Source organism: Lepisosteus platostomus, chromosome 8, assembly GCF_059453375.1.
Source record: "Lepisosteus platostomus isolate fLepPlt1 chromosome 8, fLepPlt1.hap1, whole genome shotgun sequence".
NCBI lineage: Eukaryota > Metazoa > Chordata > Actinopteri > Semionotiformes > Lepisosteidae > Lepisosteus > Lepisosteus platostomus.
The window spans coordinates 40,000,035-40,020,909 of record NC_142618.1 but is presented as its reverse complement, the minus strand read 5'-3'; the positions used below and the strand labels follow the sequence as shown (position 1 = coordinate 40,020,909).

At 36.6% G+C, this 20,875-nt stretch overlaps 1 protein-coding gene across 2 annotated transcripts in view; it reads left to right on the top strand.

Moving 5' to 3' along the window:
• Positions 1-20,875, top strand: part of LOC148657314 (MAM and LDL-receptor class A domain-containing protein 2) — a 285,832-nt gene that overhangs the window by 226,887 nt on the left and 38,070 nt on the right. For both annotated transcript variants that reach the window (XM_088643402.1, XM_088643401.1), the window contains exons 105-107: positions 12,284-12,464; positions 17,121-17,249; positions 18,526-18,690. In XM_088643402.1, coding sequence (XP_088499528.1) covers positions 12,284-12,464; positions 17,121-17,249; positions 18,526-18,690 — 475 coding nt within the window. The remainder of the gene's footprint in view (positions 1-12,283; positions 12,465-17,120; positions 17,250-18,525; positions 18,691-20,875) is intronic.

Genomic DNA, 20,875 nt, shown 5'->3' with positions numbered 1-20,875 from the left:
AGGCTGATACTGTATAACTTGGTGTTTTTGATGCAGTGGAAGTGGCGGTGCAATAATAATCACAACAATTGAGCATGATGGTATGTCAACCTTGACAAGATTTAGTGACTCACAGTGTCCTAGAATTCTAGATCTGTTCTTGATGAACTTTGTTTCGTTGCCACAACTTGCTTTCTCCAGAGAATGAACAACAGTGGATTCTCTTGATCCAGTCTCCATCATACCGCTGGCATGAAGGCATTGTTCTCTTCACACAAAGACTGGATGTCTCATGTAGAAAAAAAATCTTCTTGAATATCATAAAAACAGGAAAGGACCTATAATACAAGCTGTATGGTGTCATCCACCTTATTATAGAATTTGTCAACATTTAGAGAAACGTCAATCAAACCATTTTCTTACCACTTCATCCAATTCAGGGTCACTGGAGCCTATCCTGGCAAGTGGCTGCAAGGCAAGATGTACCCTGAATGGGACTCCAGTCCATTGCTAGGCATACACAGACACAAATACAATCACACAAATTTTCCTAGAAGCGAATTAGCCCATCTGTATGCCATTGGACTGTGGGAGAAAACCAGAGGAAACCCTGGCAAACTTAGAGAAAACATTCCAGCTCCACACAGATAGCACCCCATATCCACAATTGAACCCAGGTCCCCATTTCTGCAGGACACTGATGCTAACTACTGTGCCGATATGCCACCCTTTAGAGAAACCTTGCTTCCCAAAAGGCAATGAAGATGGCTTAATAAAGTCAAAAGGCTCTGAATGAATAACTTTGGCATGCTCTTCATAAAATTCTCTTTTCTGAGCTTCTGTTGGATGCATACACTGGTTTCAGCACTTCTGAAACCGTGTACTGGAAATGGAGAATGAGTTATAATGTTGACACTTTATTAGGACATTCTAGAACACTACATGTATTCAGTTCTCAATGTAAGAGATGGATGGCCTTTTACTCTATAGCTCTATCTCTATATTGTAGACTCTCAGACTCATACAATTAGTATTTACAAGCACCAATATAGCTTAATGTCATTAGCTAGGTTGGAACAATAGAGCTGGTTGAAAGAAACAGATAAGGTCAGAAACCTAGTAAATATTTATAGGACTGTTATATTTCAGAGACATAAGTTACAAAGAGACATTTCAATAAAGAAAAGTCAGAACTTTTCCCCAGATAATACAAAAATACTTAGTTGGCTCTTTTGCTGTTGTCAGGAAGGTAATTATTTTGTCCCAGAAACAAAAGTAGTCTAAATAGGGATACTTTAACAATTCTTGTAGAGTAAGATTTTCAGTTCGACTCCAACTTTGCTTCAGAAGAAAATATTGTTCTTCCAAGGAAAATAAAACCAATCAGTCTCTCCCTTATTCTGGCAGTATGTTCCCTCTTAAAGAACCACACTATGTCAATAGGAATTGAAAACTATCCAAGATAAGCAGTACAAAACTGTTTAAAACAGTCACTCTAATGAGCCATTATTTGTTATTTGTTAAAAGTGTCAGCAGATTTTACCTACTTGTTAACAAAATCACATAAGAATAAAACCTTTTGCTGTTTCCCCTGAGTACATTTTTACAACTTGTTTACTGAGCATCTCATTTCTATGGGATATACCCTTTACTCTAGCCTTTTTTCTAGAGCTATTTTTTCAGTTACAATCTAGATTCTGTCACTGTTTTCACAGTATGAAAGCAATATTTGTCACAGTATGAAAGCATTTCCTTCTACATAAGCAGGTAAAATATTTCTCCATTCCCTCAGCTGCTGCTGTCATTAGTTACAGTATGTCATCAATAAAGAAGAGTAAGAGGCAGAGTTCCTGCTGTCATTTTTTAATAACCAAGCAATTAATCGTTAGTAAAGGGTAGTTTTTGCCAAGTTTTTGCAACTGTGTTGCAAGTTGCTCTTCATTTTTATATTAAAAATCATGGAAACTAGTTTATATTCCTGTCAAAGCTAAGTCTGGGGGAATATAGAAAATGTATGAGAGACTGCAAATAGTCTGTGGTAGATGTCTGAATGAATTGGATGAATAGCTGGTAGGCAAGGAAGGTACAGTAGTCCAGGCAAGAAAATACCATGATCTGAACTACAAGTTGTAATAGAATAGTTAATGAGAAAGTTATGGATCTTCTAGATATTGCTTGTAGTGCAGAAATACAAAATTAGATGGGAATCAGAAATGGGAATTAGAGAGAGAGGAATCAAGAATGACATGGCTGTTCTTAACAGAGGAGGAGGGAGATGGTGCAAAAGGTTTAATTTAAGATGTTGGGAGTGCATCCATGAGAATTAATATGGGAGGAGATATGAATAGCAATGTGGAAAAGAGATGTATCTGAGCATTATCTGCATTGAAGTGGTATGAAAACCTGTGGGAGGATTTCATAGACCTTAGGGAGCACATCAATTAAAGAGAGGAGTGCAGGGCACCCAGCACAGAGCGTTGTGCAACTCCAGTGGGTGCAGAGTATGAGCTGTGCCAGGAAACCTAGTACTTGCAATCAGCAAGTTTGGTGCGGAATCAGGTGTAAGTAGTGCCAGAGATTCCCAGATCAGCAAGTGCTGTCAGAAGGTTAGTGTCAAAGACAAAAGAGAGGTCAAAGACAGATGAAAAGGAAGATACTGTAGCAAAAGCCAGACTAGTAAGAGTCAAACTGCAAGTGCTAACTGAGTTAAATAGAGAAGAGGTGGTGTGCTGCCCTTTTCAGACTTTTAGTGGGGAAGGGGTGAAGAGAGACAAGGCTATAGCTCAGATGAGGTGGGTAGAGAGAGGGTCCTGAATGCATGTTGTAGGTTTTTAGGCCAGGAGCGAAGCGATGGTGACTGAGTCAGAGAAAGGTCTGAAGGAGGAGGAAGAGGAAGAGCCAGTGGAGGACCATGAGGAAAAGGAGTGAGGATTGAGTTGGAGCAGAAAAATAAACTCAATAGCTAAGATGGAGGAAAAGGTAGAAGAGCCTCCAGAGATTGTTAGAACAAGACTTGTGATGATTAATTGGTACTAAGATCATTCAGCAGCAAGCACTGAAGAAAAAGATAAGAGAAGGGAACTGGCTTCTAAGGCAAAGGGCATCTTACAGTAGATCTCTTCCATTTATTCTCAGCCAGTGTCACCCAGATACAGCTGAAGGAAGCATGGAGAAGAAAGATGAACTACTTTAAAATGTACATCAAAACTAATTTTGTTTCAGGATTACTTAATTTTGTAAGATATATTGTTAAGTTGAATTCAATGTGATTTTTATCTAAATATACTCTTCTTAGAAAAAAAATCAAAACAATCTTTATTTGAATGTCACTATGACAGTCGGCACTCAAATGGAAGAGCCTTGAATATAAATTGTTTCATCTTAACAGCACGTTCAATATACTTAGAAGGGTGCTAGGACAGTTTATCTGCAATATTTATATTTTTTAATTAATTCTTCCATTTTGATTAATAATTAATACAAATGTTGTACTGTAGAGAATTATATTTGTTTTTTTTAATTAAGCCCTATTTCAGGAATTGTGTTTTTAAAATAGAAATAAATCCCATAGGAAAAAAAATATCTTTCATATCTGAAATGTCTGTACCATGTATGTGGATTGATTGAAACTAAACATACCTTGGTTAAATGATGAGTTCAATATATCAAATGCAGAATTGCATAACACATTGTGTTCTAGCATTAATAGTTCAAGTACAGAAATTGAGACATTTTCATTCTATGAGAAGATTTTTTTTTCATTTACAGACTTTTTCATTTACAGAGTTTTATTTTATCAGATTAAGCAAAAAGACACTAGACTGCTTTTCTGGTGTGGTTATATTACAGAGCCTAGTGAAAACACTTTTATTAATGTACACTATGAGTATGAAGTAATTAATTTATACAAATACAGATTTATTTAACCTTGATGATTGTATGCATAATGGGGTCAGGAATATGATGTTAATGGAAATAAATAAAAATAGTTCATTACAAAGCTAAAAAAGCTTACTCTCAGGAGTTATATAACAATTGTAGATTGATTGCATCTGTCCCTGTTTTAGCCTTTGAAGATTCAGCAGATTTAAAATTGGGTTCCTTTACAGAGGGCAGTACATTCCATTTGTCATATCAGAACGTACCTTGGCAAATAACAATAAACTGGGTCAGTTATGTAAGGAATTGCGCTATTTAAAAAATTGTAATAGTGCTATTTCAGTTTAAACAATTAATTATGCCATATGTATATTAATCATTGCAAGTAGGTAAAGTTTTCTCAAACACCTTAAATTAATATTTAAATATACTGTATACTTCACATTATGCATTGACGTACTACACTTAATATTCTTTTATAGGAAAAAAAATAAAAATTTGATCTACAATATTGTATAAATGAGTCTTTGCCAAGTAACTAGACCACACTTTTATGATCTATTAGATAGTGTAGCAAGAAAGTTCTAACCCCATTCTTAGTCTGTAAATGTAATCTCAATGCTTATCGTAACCCTGCCCTAAAAAATGAAATGCATATGGTATCCAGGGGCTAATTTCTAAGTGTTCAATAGTAATTTGTGAGTATTTACCACCATTTTGTCAAAATCACATACGTTAAATTAAAATTAAATGTGTTGTTCACACTTGGTCTTTTGTTTACTCTATTGATCAAAAATATTTAGAACATACTCAACAATATACTGTATTGGCAAGATGTTATCATGCTGCAGTGGTGAGTAACAAAAACAGCTTCACATAGGCTACATGTTAATTAATTTTAGGTGCACCTTCAGAACCCTGTTGTATTTATGAGGCAATTGGGAGATTTATGTTTCATATCTTTTAAATTGCCTCTGTGTGGATTAGTAGCTGTGGGATGACACTCGGGGTCTCACTCAGTTGAGGGTGAGATTCAGAAAACTGGAGTGTTCTTTGTATATGTAATATTTGTCTCTGAAGTTAACATTACAGCAGAATGTGCTTAATACAAATTAGAAAGCAACAACCAAAGTCAGATCCAGGCCAAAGAAAACATATCTTAATCACATTGTATTCATGTTTCAGTCTTTTCATGACACTCAGCTGTCTTTACCTTTTTTATTTAAGTCTATCCTTCCTTAGCATACCCTAAGACTAAGAACCTTACTGTTTAAATTCCAAGCCTAATAAGTCTACAGCAGGATTACAGCTGTGCCTTTGGCTGGCCAATCAATTGATTTGAATGCATATTATATACATACAGTGCCTTGCGAAAGTATTCGGCCCCCTTGAACTTTTCAACCTTTTGCCACATTTCAGGCTTCAAACATAAAGATATAAATTTTTTATTTTATGTGAAGAATCACCAACAAGTGGGACACAATTGTGAAGTGGAACGAAATCTATTGGATTTTTGAAACTTTTTTAACTAATAAAAAAATGAAAAGTGGGGCGTGCAAAATTATTCGGCCCCTTTACTTTCAGTGCAGCAAACTCACTCCAGAAGTTCAGCGAGGATCTCTGAATGATCCAATGTTGTCCTAAATGACTGATGGTGATAAATAGAATCCACCTGTGTGTAATCAAGTCTCTGTATAAATGCACCTGCTCTGTGATAGTCTCAAGGTTCTGTTGAAAGCGCAGAGAGCATCATGAAGACCAAGGAACACACCAGGCAGGTCCGTAATACTGTTGTGGAGAAGTTTAAAGCCGGATTTGGATACAAAAAGATTTCCCAAGCTTCAAACATCCCAAGGAGCACTGTGCAAGCGATCATCTTGAAATGGAAGGAGTATCAGACCACTGCAAATCTACCAAGACCTGGCCGTCCCTCTAAACTTTCAGCTCAGACAAGGAGAAGACTGATCAGAGATGCAGCCAAGAGGCCCATGATCACTCTGGATGAACTGCAGAGAACTACAGCTGAGGTGGGAGAGTCTGTCCATAGGACAACAATCAGTCTTACACTGCACAAATCTGGCCTTTATGGAAGAGTGGCAAGAAGAAAGCCATTTCTCAAAGATATCCATAAAAAGTCTCGTCTAAAGTTTGCCACAAGCCACCTGGGAGACACCCCAAACATGTGGAAGAAGGTGCTCTGGTCAGATGAAACCAAAATCGAACTTTTTGGCCACAATGCAAAACGATATGTTTGGCGTAAAAGCAACACAGCTCATCACCCTCAACACACCATCCCCACTGTCAAACATGGTGGTGGCAGCATCATGGTTTGGGCCTGCTTTTCTTCAGCAGGGACAGGGAAGATGGTTAAAATTGAGGGGAAGATGGATGCAGCCAAATACAGGACCATTCTGGATGAAAACCTGTTGGAGTCTGCAAAAGACCTGAAACTGGGACGGAGATTTATCTTCCAACAAGACAATCATCCCAAACATACAGCAAAATCTACAAAGGAATGGTTCACAAATAAACGTATCCAGGTGTTTGAATGGCCAAGTCAAAGTCCAGACCTGAATCCAATCGAGAATCTGTGGAAAGAGCTGAAAACTGCTGTTCACAAACGCTCTCCATCCAACCTCACTGAGCTCGAGCTGTTTTGCAAGGAAGAATGCGCAAGAATTTCAGTCTCTCGATGTGCAAAACTGATAGAGACATACCCCAAGCGACTTGCAGCTGTAATCGCAGCAAAAGGTGGCTCTACAAAGTATTAACGCAAGGGGGCCGAATAATTTTGCATGCCCCACTTTTCATTTTTTTATTAGTTAAAAAAGTTTCAAAAATCCAATAGATTTCGTTCCACTTCACAATTGTGTCCCACTTGTTGGTGATTCTTCACATAAAATAAAAAATTTATATCTTTATGTTTGAAGCCTGAAATGTGGCAAAAGGTTGAAAAGTTCAAGGGGGCCGAATACTTTCGCAAGGCACTGTATGACCTATGATTGACAAACCCCTGCAGAAGTATCTCAGCAAACTAAATTCCTCACTGTGCTATTGTGCCAGGTACATTAGAAATTGTCATATTTTGACAGTGCTGTATATAATTCCAAAAAAAGAATCTGAGTATCCCACACAAAAATGCACATTTCTTTTTTAAAAAAAATGTGTGTATATAGAAAATGCAAGTCTCAAAAATATGAATGCTTATAAAAAGATTTAAAAATATTGCATGTACTGTAAGTAACAGAACATCATGAATGCTTAAACAAAGACAATAATTTCCTGCTGTAGTTTCTGTTGCTTTCTACTTAACTCTAATTTACATTGTCATTCTTTGTATGCACTGTTTGTTCTTTAGATAATTCTTAAACAGTTTTTGTAACAATGCAGGTGTTAGTTTCATCCTGAAAATAATTTTTTGCTTGGTACATGAGTATTTCCTCTTCTCCAACAAAAATACGTGTGAAAAAAGAACCAGACTTACAGTGCATTTTCATCATAGTTATAAATAGGCATAGGTAAGTAGGCCAGTCCTTTATTTAGAATTAGCAACACTGGTTTGTTTCAGTAGTGTTATCATACTGTAGTCCTGGCACAGGCAATGGGGGAAATAGGAAGTGTGTATAATCTGTATTAGTATTTATTAATTGTAATAAGTTTGTATCATGTATTAATTATATTTTAGTAAACAGTTCACTGACATACAGTATGTATCTATAAGGCCAATATAAAACATTGACTTGATTGTTTGTTATATTCCTTTCACTTTTGTGGACTATTCCTAACACAGAACACAAACCATAACCCCATTTGCAGAATAATAAGAATAATTATACATTAATAATAATAATACTTTTGTATAGGAACAAGTAATAGGTTTATTCCATGCTGAAAAAAGGAAGAGAGAAAACACAACGTTTCGGCCGTGGAGCCTTCTTCAGGTGTGAGAGAGACAAGGCAGTAGGCAAAGGTAATGTAGTGGAACAACAAAGGCTGGCAGGGTGAGAGGCGGGAGCAGGGGACAGAAAGAGGTGTGAAGTCAGAATACATGTGGAGAGGTGTGAAATGAAACTTCCAATGAATGGAGAAAAGTTTGTAGAATAGTAGTCTGTCGTTTTTTGTTATGGAATTTTAATTTGAAAGATAGACTATGGGAAGGAATTAGGACATGGAAAGTGGCCAGTGACTCATCTACCCTGCAAATAAAATGTAATTAGATTTCTGTATTTATACATCATTTGGTAGTTAATTGCCTATTTTGAATACAGTACAGTTTTTGTGTTTTATGATAGATGCAAATATGGTTAAAGTGATTAGTATTTTTATTTTATAGACCTGTCGATGCTAAGGGTTGGTGCTGCATCAAGTCTAAAATATACAGTATATTTGTACAAAGTATATATTTTTAGTGCTAAAGATAAATTAAATACTTAACCCAGACAATGAAATATACCTTATCCTGTTGAGGCTTGCATCACCAAACAAATGTATTACATGTATAACTCTTTCACTGACATAAGGGAAAAAAAACACATCTCTTTAATAAACTGTAATTGAGACTGCGACTCCCACAATGCCTACAGAACATTTAGCACTTTAGGTGGAGATATGTCACATGGTGGAAGGATTTACAGTCATGCTGGTTTACAGTTTGTGTGTTCTCCCTGTTTCTGCAGAAGGTTTTTTTAGATGCTTCAGTTTCTTCATGCCTATGAAAGACTGGATAGGATAACTGTTATTGCTGTGTCTTGCTGTGCAGTCGTGAGTAAATAGGGAGTACAACCTTGGACTCAGACAGCAGCCTTGTGGGGTTCCAGTGCTCAGGGTGAGTGGTGTTGATGTTTTATTGCCTATCCGCACCACCTGTGGTCTCTCGATAAGAAAGTCCAGCAGCCAGTTGCAGACAGAGTTGCACAGACCTAATCCCCTGAGCTTTGTCACCAATTGACAGGGTATGATGGAATTGAATGCTGAACTGTAGTCCACAAACACCATTCTCACATACGAGTTCTTAGTGTCCAGGTGTTCCAAGGCTGTATGCAGAGCCAGGGAGACAGCATCATCCACTGATCTGTTGTTCTGGTAGGCGAACTGCAGGGGGTCCAGGGACTCTGTGATGGAGGAGTTGATGTCTGACAACACCAGCTTCTCCAGGCATTTCATCACCACAGATGTTAATGCTACTGGGCGGTAATCATTCAGGCATGTCACTTTTGTCTTTTTGGGGGTTGGAACAATAGTGGTTTTTTTAAAGCAGGTGGGGACCATGGACTGTGACAGGGAGGAGTTAAAGATGTCTGTAAACACTGTGGTCAGCTGGGCTGCACATGTCCTCAGGACGCGAGGTGGTATCCCATCAGGCCCTGCAGCCTTACGGATTTTCACCCTGCTCAGAGTCTTCTGCACGTCCTGCTCTGAGAGTTTCAGAACAAACTCGCCCTGCACACTTGGGGTCTTCTCAGCAGTGCCCGTGTTCAGAGCATCAAAGCGGGCATAGAAGTGGTTCAGCTCGTCAGGCAGGGATGCGTTGTTCGTGTCAATCTCCTGGCTGCAGCCCTTGTAGCCTGTGATTGACTGTAATCCCTGCCACAGCCTCCGGGTGTCAGCGCACTGCATTTCAAGCCGCACTCTGTAGCTCCGTTTGGCGCGTTTTATGGCTTCTTCTAATGCATACCGTGATTTCTTGTACAGCTCTTTGTCCCCCGATTTGAACGCGGTGGATCTATCTTTTATTTTATTGCGAATGTCGTGGTTGAACCACGGTTTCTGATTGGGAAATGACCTAATTTTCATTTCTGGTACACAAACGTCGGTGCAGTATTTAATATAGATGGTGACCGCGTCCGTATACTAATTTAAATCTGTGTCGGGAGCTCTGAATGCGTCCCAGTCTGTACTATCAAAACTTGCTTTCCGCCTCCTCAGACCAACAACGCACTGACCTGTTCGCAATGGGGGAGGTCTTCAGCTTCTGTTTATACAATATATAAGGTTTTAAACCAAGGACTTTTTGATGGAAGGAGAATTACAACCTATAATTTCTTAGAAGCCATACACAGTTAGCCAATACACTGAACAATAAGGTTAAAAAATAAAATGACAAGAAAAAAATCAGAGTATCTCGAAAAAGTGCCGCTGTCAGTATTTTATATAATTTGATTATATAATTTAGATATAAAACTATTAGCAACTTCTTTCATGATTTGACAGGTGACAAATCCTAGTAAACTACTGTAAGTGTTGAATATTCAGCTGGCTTATATAGAAATATATTTAAAACAAATTTTAATATTCTCCAGCTCCAAGCTATTGCCTTACCAATGCAAGACTGATACTTTATCTAGCAAAAAACGTATGATCAATGACACATATTCTAAAAATTAATCTGTACTTCGGCTCACACAGAAGGATTTGAAGAAATATTTTTTTCAAGTCTAAGATATGGAAAATGTATTCTCAAAGAATTTGTATACATTATATTTCAAGGGGAGAAGCAGGGGTTAGTTAGAGAAAAGAGCACCCAGACCGCACGGGGGAGCCCAGGTGGCCGACTGGGTTGGCTGACTCAACAGCCTGCGGGGCATGAAAACATGAACACCCCTGACTCACAGAGAGTCACTTTGAGAGGACCTGCCTCACCACTGGGAGCTAGGCCCTCAGGGGATAGAAAGGGAAGAGGAAGACTCCCACGAGAGTCACTTTGAGAGGTGCTGCCTCACGACCAGGCGCTGCTCTCAGGGGATAGAAAGGAGGAGATCGCCCCTTGACTCGCTGAGAGTCGCGTGAGATGCCCTGCTTTACGACTGGGAATCAATCCCTCAAGGGGGTAGAGAAGGAACCCCTGACTGGAGGAATCACTTTAAAAGGCAAAGCTTGAGGGGGTGAGAATGAAGAGAAAGCTGCTCAAGAAGGAAGTGAAAGAAGTCCCCCGACTCGCTCAGAGTCGCTTTGAGGCGCTGCCTCGCAACTGGGATAAACCCTCAGGGGACCGAGGGAACAAGAATTAGTAAGTTCAAGTTCCTGGAAATAATGTGGCCGGGGATCCCCTCTAGCTCACGCTTGAGAACCTCCCCAGAAAGGGTCAAGGTGGCACTGCCATCCCGAGGTCGGGGAAGTGAGCTTAACTTCCCCCCCAGAGGAAACCTGGATGCAAAGGAACATGATAGAAAGAGGAGGAGGAGGGAATTAAAAAACTCTAGACATATGTGTTAGCAGGATTAGGGTTTAAATAGGAAAGAGATAATTAAATGAGAGAGGAAGGGGCGGAGCTCCTCCCGCTTCTCCCCTAGAACTCCACCTATCGGTTTCTATTTAATTAATTACTAAATAGTTGTAGGAAAATAACAGAAACAGGCTATTTCAAACTATTTAATACACATTTTTATCATGCCTTGGCACTGTGATTGAAAGGGCAGCTCCATTTATTAATGTTATTTTAATGTATACCAGGTACTGTATAATAAAATGATAATATATTGTTAATCGCATTTAGTCCTTATCCACTTTGGGCTGTTGCACTTCAGTCGATTCACCCCAACGATAATTGATTTGAAATCATTAAATGTTTGCCCAGTAGTTCCAAGTTTATTCATTTTCTTTCTTTTTCTTTGTTTCTTTTATTCCATATTACACTGTACAGTAAGTACAGTAATGTAATTTCGCACATTCTTGCAATGTATAACATATACAACAAATTTAGAAATTTCAAGAATATTAAAACAATTTGTGATCAGTATTACAGTACATACTCGTATACAGTATGTATCTCGGGTATGTGGTGCATCGTACTGTACTAGTAAGGGACAGGGTATTCTCCCTGTTAAATACAAATTTGCCATTGTACCTAACCAACATGGACAGTTCCCTCTGCAAGAAACTTCAAATAGGTTTGAGGTAAACGTCAAGTTGTTAATCCATGTTGTGCCGATATTACATTCTCCTTAAAGGCGAAGTCTAATAGTGTAACTCACTGTATCCATTTGACTGTCTTATTGCAGAGATATTATGGTCATTTTGTTGTTTTGATGGATGATTTTGTTTTGTTGTTCCTGCAAACCAATGAAGTTGAGCCAAATGAGTTTTGTGTTCTTCAGACTAACCAGACTGTTTTAATAAACTTTCATAGCAACACATTACTGCTCTCAGAGCCTAGGGGAAATGAATGTTTTACAAAACCGAGAAAACATTTCTGCTCAGACCACTAACTGTAAAAACAAATATGTATTGAATATTGTATGCTAAATTTGGAATTATTACTCTTCAAGCAGACACAATTCCAATTATATAACAAAATAAAAATCAATACCACATACAGTATGTCTGGTACTAAAATATCTATTTGTCTGTTGTGTTGGAATTAGGAATTTATTAGAAGCAATCATTTCAAAGCATTACAGTAAGATAACCAGGAAGCTATTTCTTTTAGACAGATAAGGGTCTCACTGAAGTGTGGAACAAGACTGGGAACCAGGGAGAAAAATGGAACAAAGCTGTGGTGCCCCTGAGGAAGATGAGGAATTTTGAACTGATCTTCCTGGGAATTCGATCCAGAGATCTCAGTGGGGGAGCTGCTATCGATGACTTGGAATTTATCAACTGCGCACCAAGTAGGTGTTATTTTAGTCTTTGTGCCTCTGTTACTATTTGTTAAATAATGTCCTTGAAACTCTGAGAACATAACCAGCAAATACAATAGATCAGTTGATCTGATCAGTTAAACGTTTCCTTATTTCAACTGATGAAGCAATTTCTCACTTTTCGGCAATCTGCTGTATATTGAGGATGCTAGTGCAGAATGGCTGCCATCATCTTATTACCTACAGTACTTTGTCACGCAAGTGTGTTCTGCACTTCAATGTAGGTTAAGTAGGTCCCCTCCTGCCAAGAACTGTGGAATGAACAGAACTATGTAGATGCAAGGAATTATTATTTTATTTGCCAATACACTTTTCCTTATTTTGAAGTAATGGTTAAAAATATAGTTTTACGACTATGCAGTAAGTCTTACCTTGAAAATCTCAAGGCAGCCTAACTGCTGATTCAAAAAGACTAGAAAATGCTTAATGTTCAGTACCCTGAAAGATGCATGACTGGGTGTAAAACAGATGCATTTCAAGACTTTTACTTAGGTAACCATGTGATGACAAGATGTGCAGAACCACAGAAATTTGCTGGAGTGCCATTATCTGAAGGTACGCAGTTGTAAAACTGCGTGTCCTGCAGTCAGTCATTAGCCACTCATGAGACCAATACCAATAATCCTGAACTGTTACGTATTCTTTCTGTAGTGATATCAAATATATGTCATGGAGGTTGCTGTTTCCTCCAGGATTCCTGAGCTTCTGGGCTGGGTAGGGTTTAACATTGCTCCAGAGAATTTTATCATACTTGTACAATGATTCTTCAACTATATGGATCAAAACACAATAACTGGAATAAAAAAGTTATCTCTGAATTTAAAATTATCTCTGGCGCATATCACTCTACTGAGGCAGCACTGAGTGACATACTTTAACGTACCCTATGCTTTTGTAACATACCCTATGCTGGGTTGACTCATCAGAGAAATGAGAGAGTAATGAGACATCTCAACTTAGATTGGACAGCCTACTTTTGAACAGGGGTTTGCATGTGTCATTTCCATATGTTCAAAAAACAAAATAGAGTAGTTAATAAGGATGTACAGTATATAAGCTGTTGAAGTAGGTAGCTACATCAACATGCGTCAACATACTTAGGCTGCAAACGAACAAGTAAAGGTTTATTCCATACTGAAAAGAGAAGAGTGAAGTGAAGCCTTCTTCAGGTATGAGAGAGAGAGGAGAACTGGCAGTTGATAAAGTATGGGAGAACAAAATACTTGGAGAGAAGCAGCTTAGACACTCAGGTGGTGTCGAGAGAGTTTAAGAGAGGTGTAAAAAAAAACAAAATACAGTAGTTAATAAGGATGTATATTGTATAAGATGTTGATGAGGTGTTAAGTCAAAAAGTCAAAACCTGCAAATGAATAGATAGGATTAGAAGGAAACTGATTTGTTGTTGAGAGAAGGGAGAAGTTATGAACTAGGTTTTGGATGTCTTTCTGCAATAGGAGTTCCAAAACCCCTGTTTGAGGTTTCCTTTCAGCATGGAATAAACATTTACTTGTTCCTACTGTATATATAAACTGTGTCTTATACTAATTCTGTTTTTTTGAGGCTGAAGTAGTGAGACCTTTAAAGTTCATGATGATTTTAAAGAAAAAGAAATGCTTGTAAATGAAAGATTATTTCTACTTATTGTTGTGTGAGAAGAGAACAATAAGAAGTATTTCCTTCATGGGAACTAAGAGGTTGAAGTGAATATGACAAAGAATGTAAGAACGTAATGTGTTATGCACAATGAGAGATCATAAAGTTCATACTGTAATACATCAAAGACATCTGAAATGCTCTTTGAACCTCTAAATTAACTTTTTATTACTAGAAGTTGTATTATTTCAGTTGTAGTTTTTTACCAGATTTAAATTAAATTTTTGTGACATTTTGGAATAAAAGCTGGTTAATTTCTAACACTGAAATTGCATTTTCTTTGGTGGAGTTAATGCCAGCTGTGCCTTGTCACTTTCTTTTTGCATCCATCCTTTCATTTTCTACCCACTTTATCCAATATAGGGTCACAGGGGTGCCTGAAATCATTATATTGAAATAATATACATTTCCAAAATGAGTTTTACAAATTCAGTTTGCCTTGATCACTTGAGTTAGTGAAGCAATTACAAAAGCAATTCTGTAATAACAATGAAATAATAACAATTTAGTAAATCTTAGAGTGAGACTAAAGTTTTAAAGTTAATTTATACTTTTTGTGAGTTTATTTAAAATTAACATGGTGTACAAATTAGACCCCCAGGATGCACAAAATGTCTTGAACAATTATATTTTGAGCACATAAAATCATTTTGTCCTTTGATTTTAGTATAATAAAAGTTGTGCTGCATTACTTCACGTTAAATTAGTATATCCCTCACCTTGATCTCATTTATTTAGTTTGGGGGCTTTTAACACTTTAAAAAAAAATGTGTAATCTTAATTATGGATATGGATAAATTTTAAATAAATCATATCTCAGTTTATCTAGTTCTCTGTTTTATTATATACAGTATAATAAACTATGGGTCATTTTTATCAATGTATATACAGTGTATTTGTTACAGTATACATTGTTGCAGTACATATTTACAGTAGATATATACTGATATAAATATATCTGTAACATGGTAGTCTGTTGATTGAGAAGATATTTTTGCAAACCAATTTTTTAAATTGTCTAATAACTAGCAGGACAACTAGTACCGTTGCATTTTTTTGTCCTCTGGCAAAGTAATTCATAGCAAACAAACATTTATGCTATAATTAATAATTTTTTAACATTCATAAAACATGATTACACTGCTGTAATTAAGCAGTACTTGTATTTCCTGAATGACAAACAGAGAAGCCTTGAATCATATAGAAATAAACACCTCTCCTGATGCATAAGTACCTTTCCTTTGAAAATAAATTAATTCAATTCAAATTACTCTGTAAAGACTCATTATGCAAAGAGTTACTAAGACATACAGTGCCTTAAAAAGTTTTAAAATTGTATTAAACCCGATGCTGAAAATGTCCTTATCTTTAAATATTATAATGAAACAACATTTGTGCCTTACAGTTTTTAAAGTAGTTGAAAAAAGTCTGAGAGAGAAAGAACACAGTTTCCTGTGAAGATTCAAAATCTGTGTCAGCTCCTTGACTATTTCTCTCAAAGGATCATTTTTTTTACAGTAATTAGAATAGTTGTTTCTAATAATGCCAGCATTGTACACACACAACATTATCTTCTCATTTAATATCATTTAACAAAAAACATGTTTAGCACTTGACATGGTACTGATTAGTTGGCATTCTTATAATCTGTGCAGCTTGTTTCCATTCCCCTGGCAGCAGAACATCCTGTAGATGAAAACAGCCATCACACGGATGGCAAGTTCAGGAAAGGGTAGCACACTCCTGTCCGTCTCTCAGGGTGGCCTACTGTTGTGGGTGACAAGCCCTGGCAATGGAAGTGATTTGATCTCAGGCAGTGATGATAGCCTCGTCCTCCAGTCTGTGGCTTGCATGTTCATCCTTGGTCATTTGGGAGTCGTCCATTTCCTAGTTTACTGTGGCAATGAATTCCTCTCATTCACCCTCAGGTCTGGGAACAGTAATTCCTCTTTCATAGGCAAAGGTTTCTGCAGCTTCTTCCCACGCTGACAGAATGGGCAATGACACATGCCTTGACAGCTCCCTTTTTTAGTCTTAGAGTTGTGAGTTCTGCTTCTTTCTTTTGAGCCTAACAATGATTGAGACTCTTTAGCTCTGTAGGAGATTGGTAGAGCCAGGCAAGATCTGCCATCTTGTCTAGACCTGCCATCCTCCCACACCACCCAGGAAAAAAATCTTTAAGGTTTCGACACCAGTTAGTGGACATACAGTACAGTATGAAAACAATTAGTGTGACTTCTCTACCCTGCAATCTCACAAAACTCCATATGGATCCTGTGCATTCTTTCTTGTGAGCTTCTTCTGTTTCCAAAACAAGCTCTCTGTGATCTCTAAATTCCATGAGCATGTCAATTTAGGATTTAAGATTATCTGATCTGGAGGCATTTTTAATGTGAAATCAATTAAGAATATTTTATATTTCAAATATATACTAGCTTAAAATCTGTAGTATTTGGTTCTTTTCAATAAACATTTAAAGGCCTTCTTATTCTTAGTTCTTTTGTTAACCTGCTCACTTAAGAACTGCAGCATCTTGTTTTTCCTTCTGAAGCCTCTAAAAAACAGAGTAAATCTTGGTACAAAGTGATTTTTCTTTTTTTCTGTGAATATAGTCAAGCTTATCTTGCATTATGCTTATTTGTTTTACGATACCACATAATACTGTCTAAGGTTATGCGCACTACTTGTCTTCCCCTTTCTAAGACGTATTGTACTGAAATCAAAAAGCTTGAAGGCCCTAATTTGTACAGTAGCTAATAGCCAAGGTGACTCAAAAAGGTCTCATCTGTTAAGTGCTCCAGGTGTAAAATATTCTGTGATACCTTAATTGATAAAAAAAATCATGGCCAAAAAAAGCTTAAGAACTGTTTTATTGCTTAAAAATAAATGTTAGAAAACTCATGAAAATGTGTTTAAATGTGAAACAATCCTCTTAATGAGTGGGCTTTGATTGTAGATCCTTCTCTTTTTCAGATGCAGAGCTGCCAGGGTCATGTCCAGAAGTCACAGACTTCATGTGTCAGAATGGCAAGTGTGTTGAGTCCCATGTTGTGTGTGACTACAAACCAGACTGTGAAGATGAATCAGATGAATTAGACTGTGGTAAGTACCTCTGGATTGCTCAAGTTAAGGTTTAAATATACATGTTTCATTGAAGCTGTAAAAAAGCCTTATTGTGTGAAAATTGAGTTGTCCAAACTCCCTTTACCACGTTATCATCTCTTGCAGTGTTTAGTCTGTCTGTACAGTATGTTGGGGTCTCCACACAGGGTCCTTGAGGGTCTCAATCTGAATAGTATCTCTAAATATATCTCATATAAATCATGTTTCATTAAACTGGGAACACTTAGGTTATTGACCAATTAAGCAAACATGAAAATTCTTGAAAACTGAAAGATATTCAGGTACTTGTTCAAAATGATCATTAAAAATATTTAATTTAAAAATGATCTTCTTAATGTAACCCAATAAAACTATTCAAAGTCTTTATTACAATTGCTGGTTAGCTCTAAAACTTTCTGGATTGGATTCTCCAGCACCAGGTGCTCTCCATTGAAGTCCTTAGACTTCACATGAAAAAATGATAAGCCTTTATTAGCTGTAAATATCACTGTTTGACTACAGTATGTGTTTCATATTATACAGTATGTATTGAAAAGAATGTTTTTAAAACAAAGAATTATGCATTCACTCTGAAGACCTCTTAGAGCCAGAGAGCAAAAAATTGTTAAGTACAGTACACAAGTACATAATTTACAGCACATTTCTTTTGTACAAAAAAAAATCCTAAACTAATAATTCTAGTGACTGATCGTAACAAGGTCCCTTAAAGTTTTCTATACAACATTTATAACAGATAGACTTAGATTAGATAGCAAAAAGTTATATACAGCATGTCATTTGACGTGCAAGGTTTTGAGCAGCTTGTAGAAATATTATTATTTGACTTACTGTACAACTTTATCTCATGCAACTTAAAGCGGTGGCAAGCAGTGAAATTATGCAGTACATTAAATATGCAATAAGTGGCTAAACAGCAGTGCAGAGCAGTCAGTAGGTGACAGGTGACAGCTGACTGGAGGATCTGCCAGTATAATTAAAGCAAAGATCTCTGAGGTGGTACCGATAGGTGGTGACAGAGTCTTCATGTTCTCTGACAGTTACTTCCACCATAGTAACTGAGGACATGGGAGATAGGAGAACAATTAAAACTATTTTTAAATTAGGTCAAGATTTTTGTGAAGTATTTTAAGATTTTTAAATATTGAGTATGATGCCTCTGTAATTTGGCAGAATCCCAATATAAAGAAATATTATCAAGCATATTTTTGAAAGATTTGTGAAACATTACTTTGACTGATGTGTTGATCACTTTCAGGTCATATTCTGGGTTCCCCTGGTGCCTGCAATTTCAATATGCCAAGCACAGAGTCCTGGGAGGCAGTGTGTCATTTAACTCAGAATGGCAATGATGATTTTGATTGGAAGATAGGCAGCAGGACAGAGACAGAAGGAACAGGACCAACTGCTGACCACAGCCCAGGTACATCTGCCAGTTCTCTTTAAAACGACCCTCTTCTTCACACACACTAGAGCTCAAAACTTTTAGAGCAAACAAAACATTGGAAAAAACGAAAACTTCAAAAATCAAATGTGGCCACATCAACATAATTACAAATAACTGCTTATGTGTCAGTTTTTGTTTTGTTGTTTGTGTGTTTTCTCACCTTTTTTCTCTGTCAATTTTTATGTTACAAAAAGCTGCCATCCAACTAAAATAATCAGGCTTGAGAACCAGGACACATATCATAGCCTGAAAAAAGTTGAGTCTGTCGTTGAAGTGAAAAAAAAAGTTTTAAATAATATTAGTGTGAAAAACAACTCACTTGCACTAAGTTCCAGCCTTAGGGGAACAATCTTATGTGTATTTATTACTTACTTGGGTGTCAAACACTAGTTCTGGAGAGTCACGTTCCAGATTGTTTTATGAGCCACCCTTAAATCATTAATTTATAGATTTATAAAAACAAATTTGCTTACTATATTAATATAACCATTAATAATTTGAAGAATTGTAATACTTTGAAAAATATAGTAGAAATTTACAACAAGACTATAGTGGTGTCCAAAGGTATTTGTTTGAGCTTGGGATCATATATAAAAACAATAAGATATTTAAAATATTAGGTATTATGATGCGAAAATGATATTAAAATCCCCTCTGGGCAGAAATATATTATGTAGTGCGTTTCTCTTCTGAATCATTATGTGCAGGAAATAAGGTGTTGTGAGCTTTGTGGGGAGGTTTTCCCAGCAAAGGAAATTAGAACATTCTTTTATTTATTAGAAAAAACATTCTGTGGTCTCAGCCTTGTATAGCTAACTAGGAAAGAAAATATTCATACAAAAAGCTACAGAGCTAGAACAAAAGCATGGCACCCGAATGACACAAAATAATTACTTTATAAAATGTGTTATTTTGAATTTTGGATCAATACATATATAAATCACAGATACAGAATTTTTATTATACATTTTGTATAATGTTAAATGCTCTTTTTTGTCTTCAGAATATAAACAAAAATTAACCTTTAAATTAAAATCTTAAAAAATTAAATCTTTAAAAACCTTATGTCAAGCATAGCATTGTGCTATCCTCAATTTCAATGCAGTAAACAATGGAAAAATATCATTTTTTTTGTTTTTTGTAACCGGGTATTTTACCCACAGTAGAAAAAATGCTTTAAATTCCCTTGTGGTGTATAGAATGTATTTCTACAGCTTTAGAATACATAATTTTTATAACTTTGTGTTGTAGCACTTCTGTAGCCATTAAGTAATTCTGTACAACCAGGTTAATTCACCGAGAGTGACAGTACAAATGTTAACTTCAATTGCAAATTCAGCCCTGACTTTCCATTGACCAGGCAGATCGGAATTGAAATTATAGAGTGGGCTTCCTAGGCTTTCTAGATTCAGATATCATATTGGTATCTTCTATGAATGTATTTTATGTCAACTTATTCACCAAACAAATCCTAAAATATCACTTTATTTTCAATTAACATTCACCAGTTTCTACTACTCTGCATAGGACAATTCAGGAAATCAGACTCACAGAAACAGTCATGATCCACTGGCCTACACTGTATGCAGACATCCTTCTTTTCTCTGTCTATACTGGGAATGTGAGTACTAATGATGATAAGTTTGGTAAATGGAAATACATGGTGCAGAGCACCAGATGTAATAGTACTGTAAGTTGCTTTGGAAAAAAGCATCTGCCAAATGAAAAAATGTAAATGCGAACAGTATTAGTACTCCACCCAGCAGTGTTCACTACTGTAGGTAATCAGAGCCAGTGACAGCAAATAATACAAATCTAGGTTTGATCCCAGCTAGGAAACAGAAGAGGCTATCCAGATATAGAATACAATATTCCAGTATTATGAAAGGAAATCCATTTTACTATCAGACAAAAACAAATAATTTGTCTTAATTAATTTTATATTAAAGGCATCACATTTTTTCATTGTTATTTCTGCTTTAAGCTGATTTTACCTAGCTTGATCACTACTGTTGACTAGCTCATCCTCTTAATGACCAGTTTAACGATCCTTCTGCAAAAATAAAATTAAAAAATAAATACTTCAAAACTAAATATTACATGTAGTTCAGATGCACTGCTACTTACTAGTTTGTGTTACAACATTTAAAATATGTAAAAT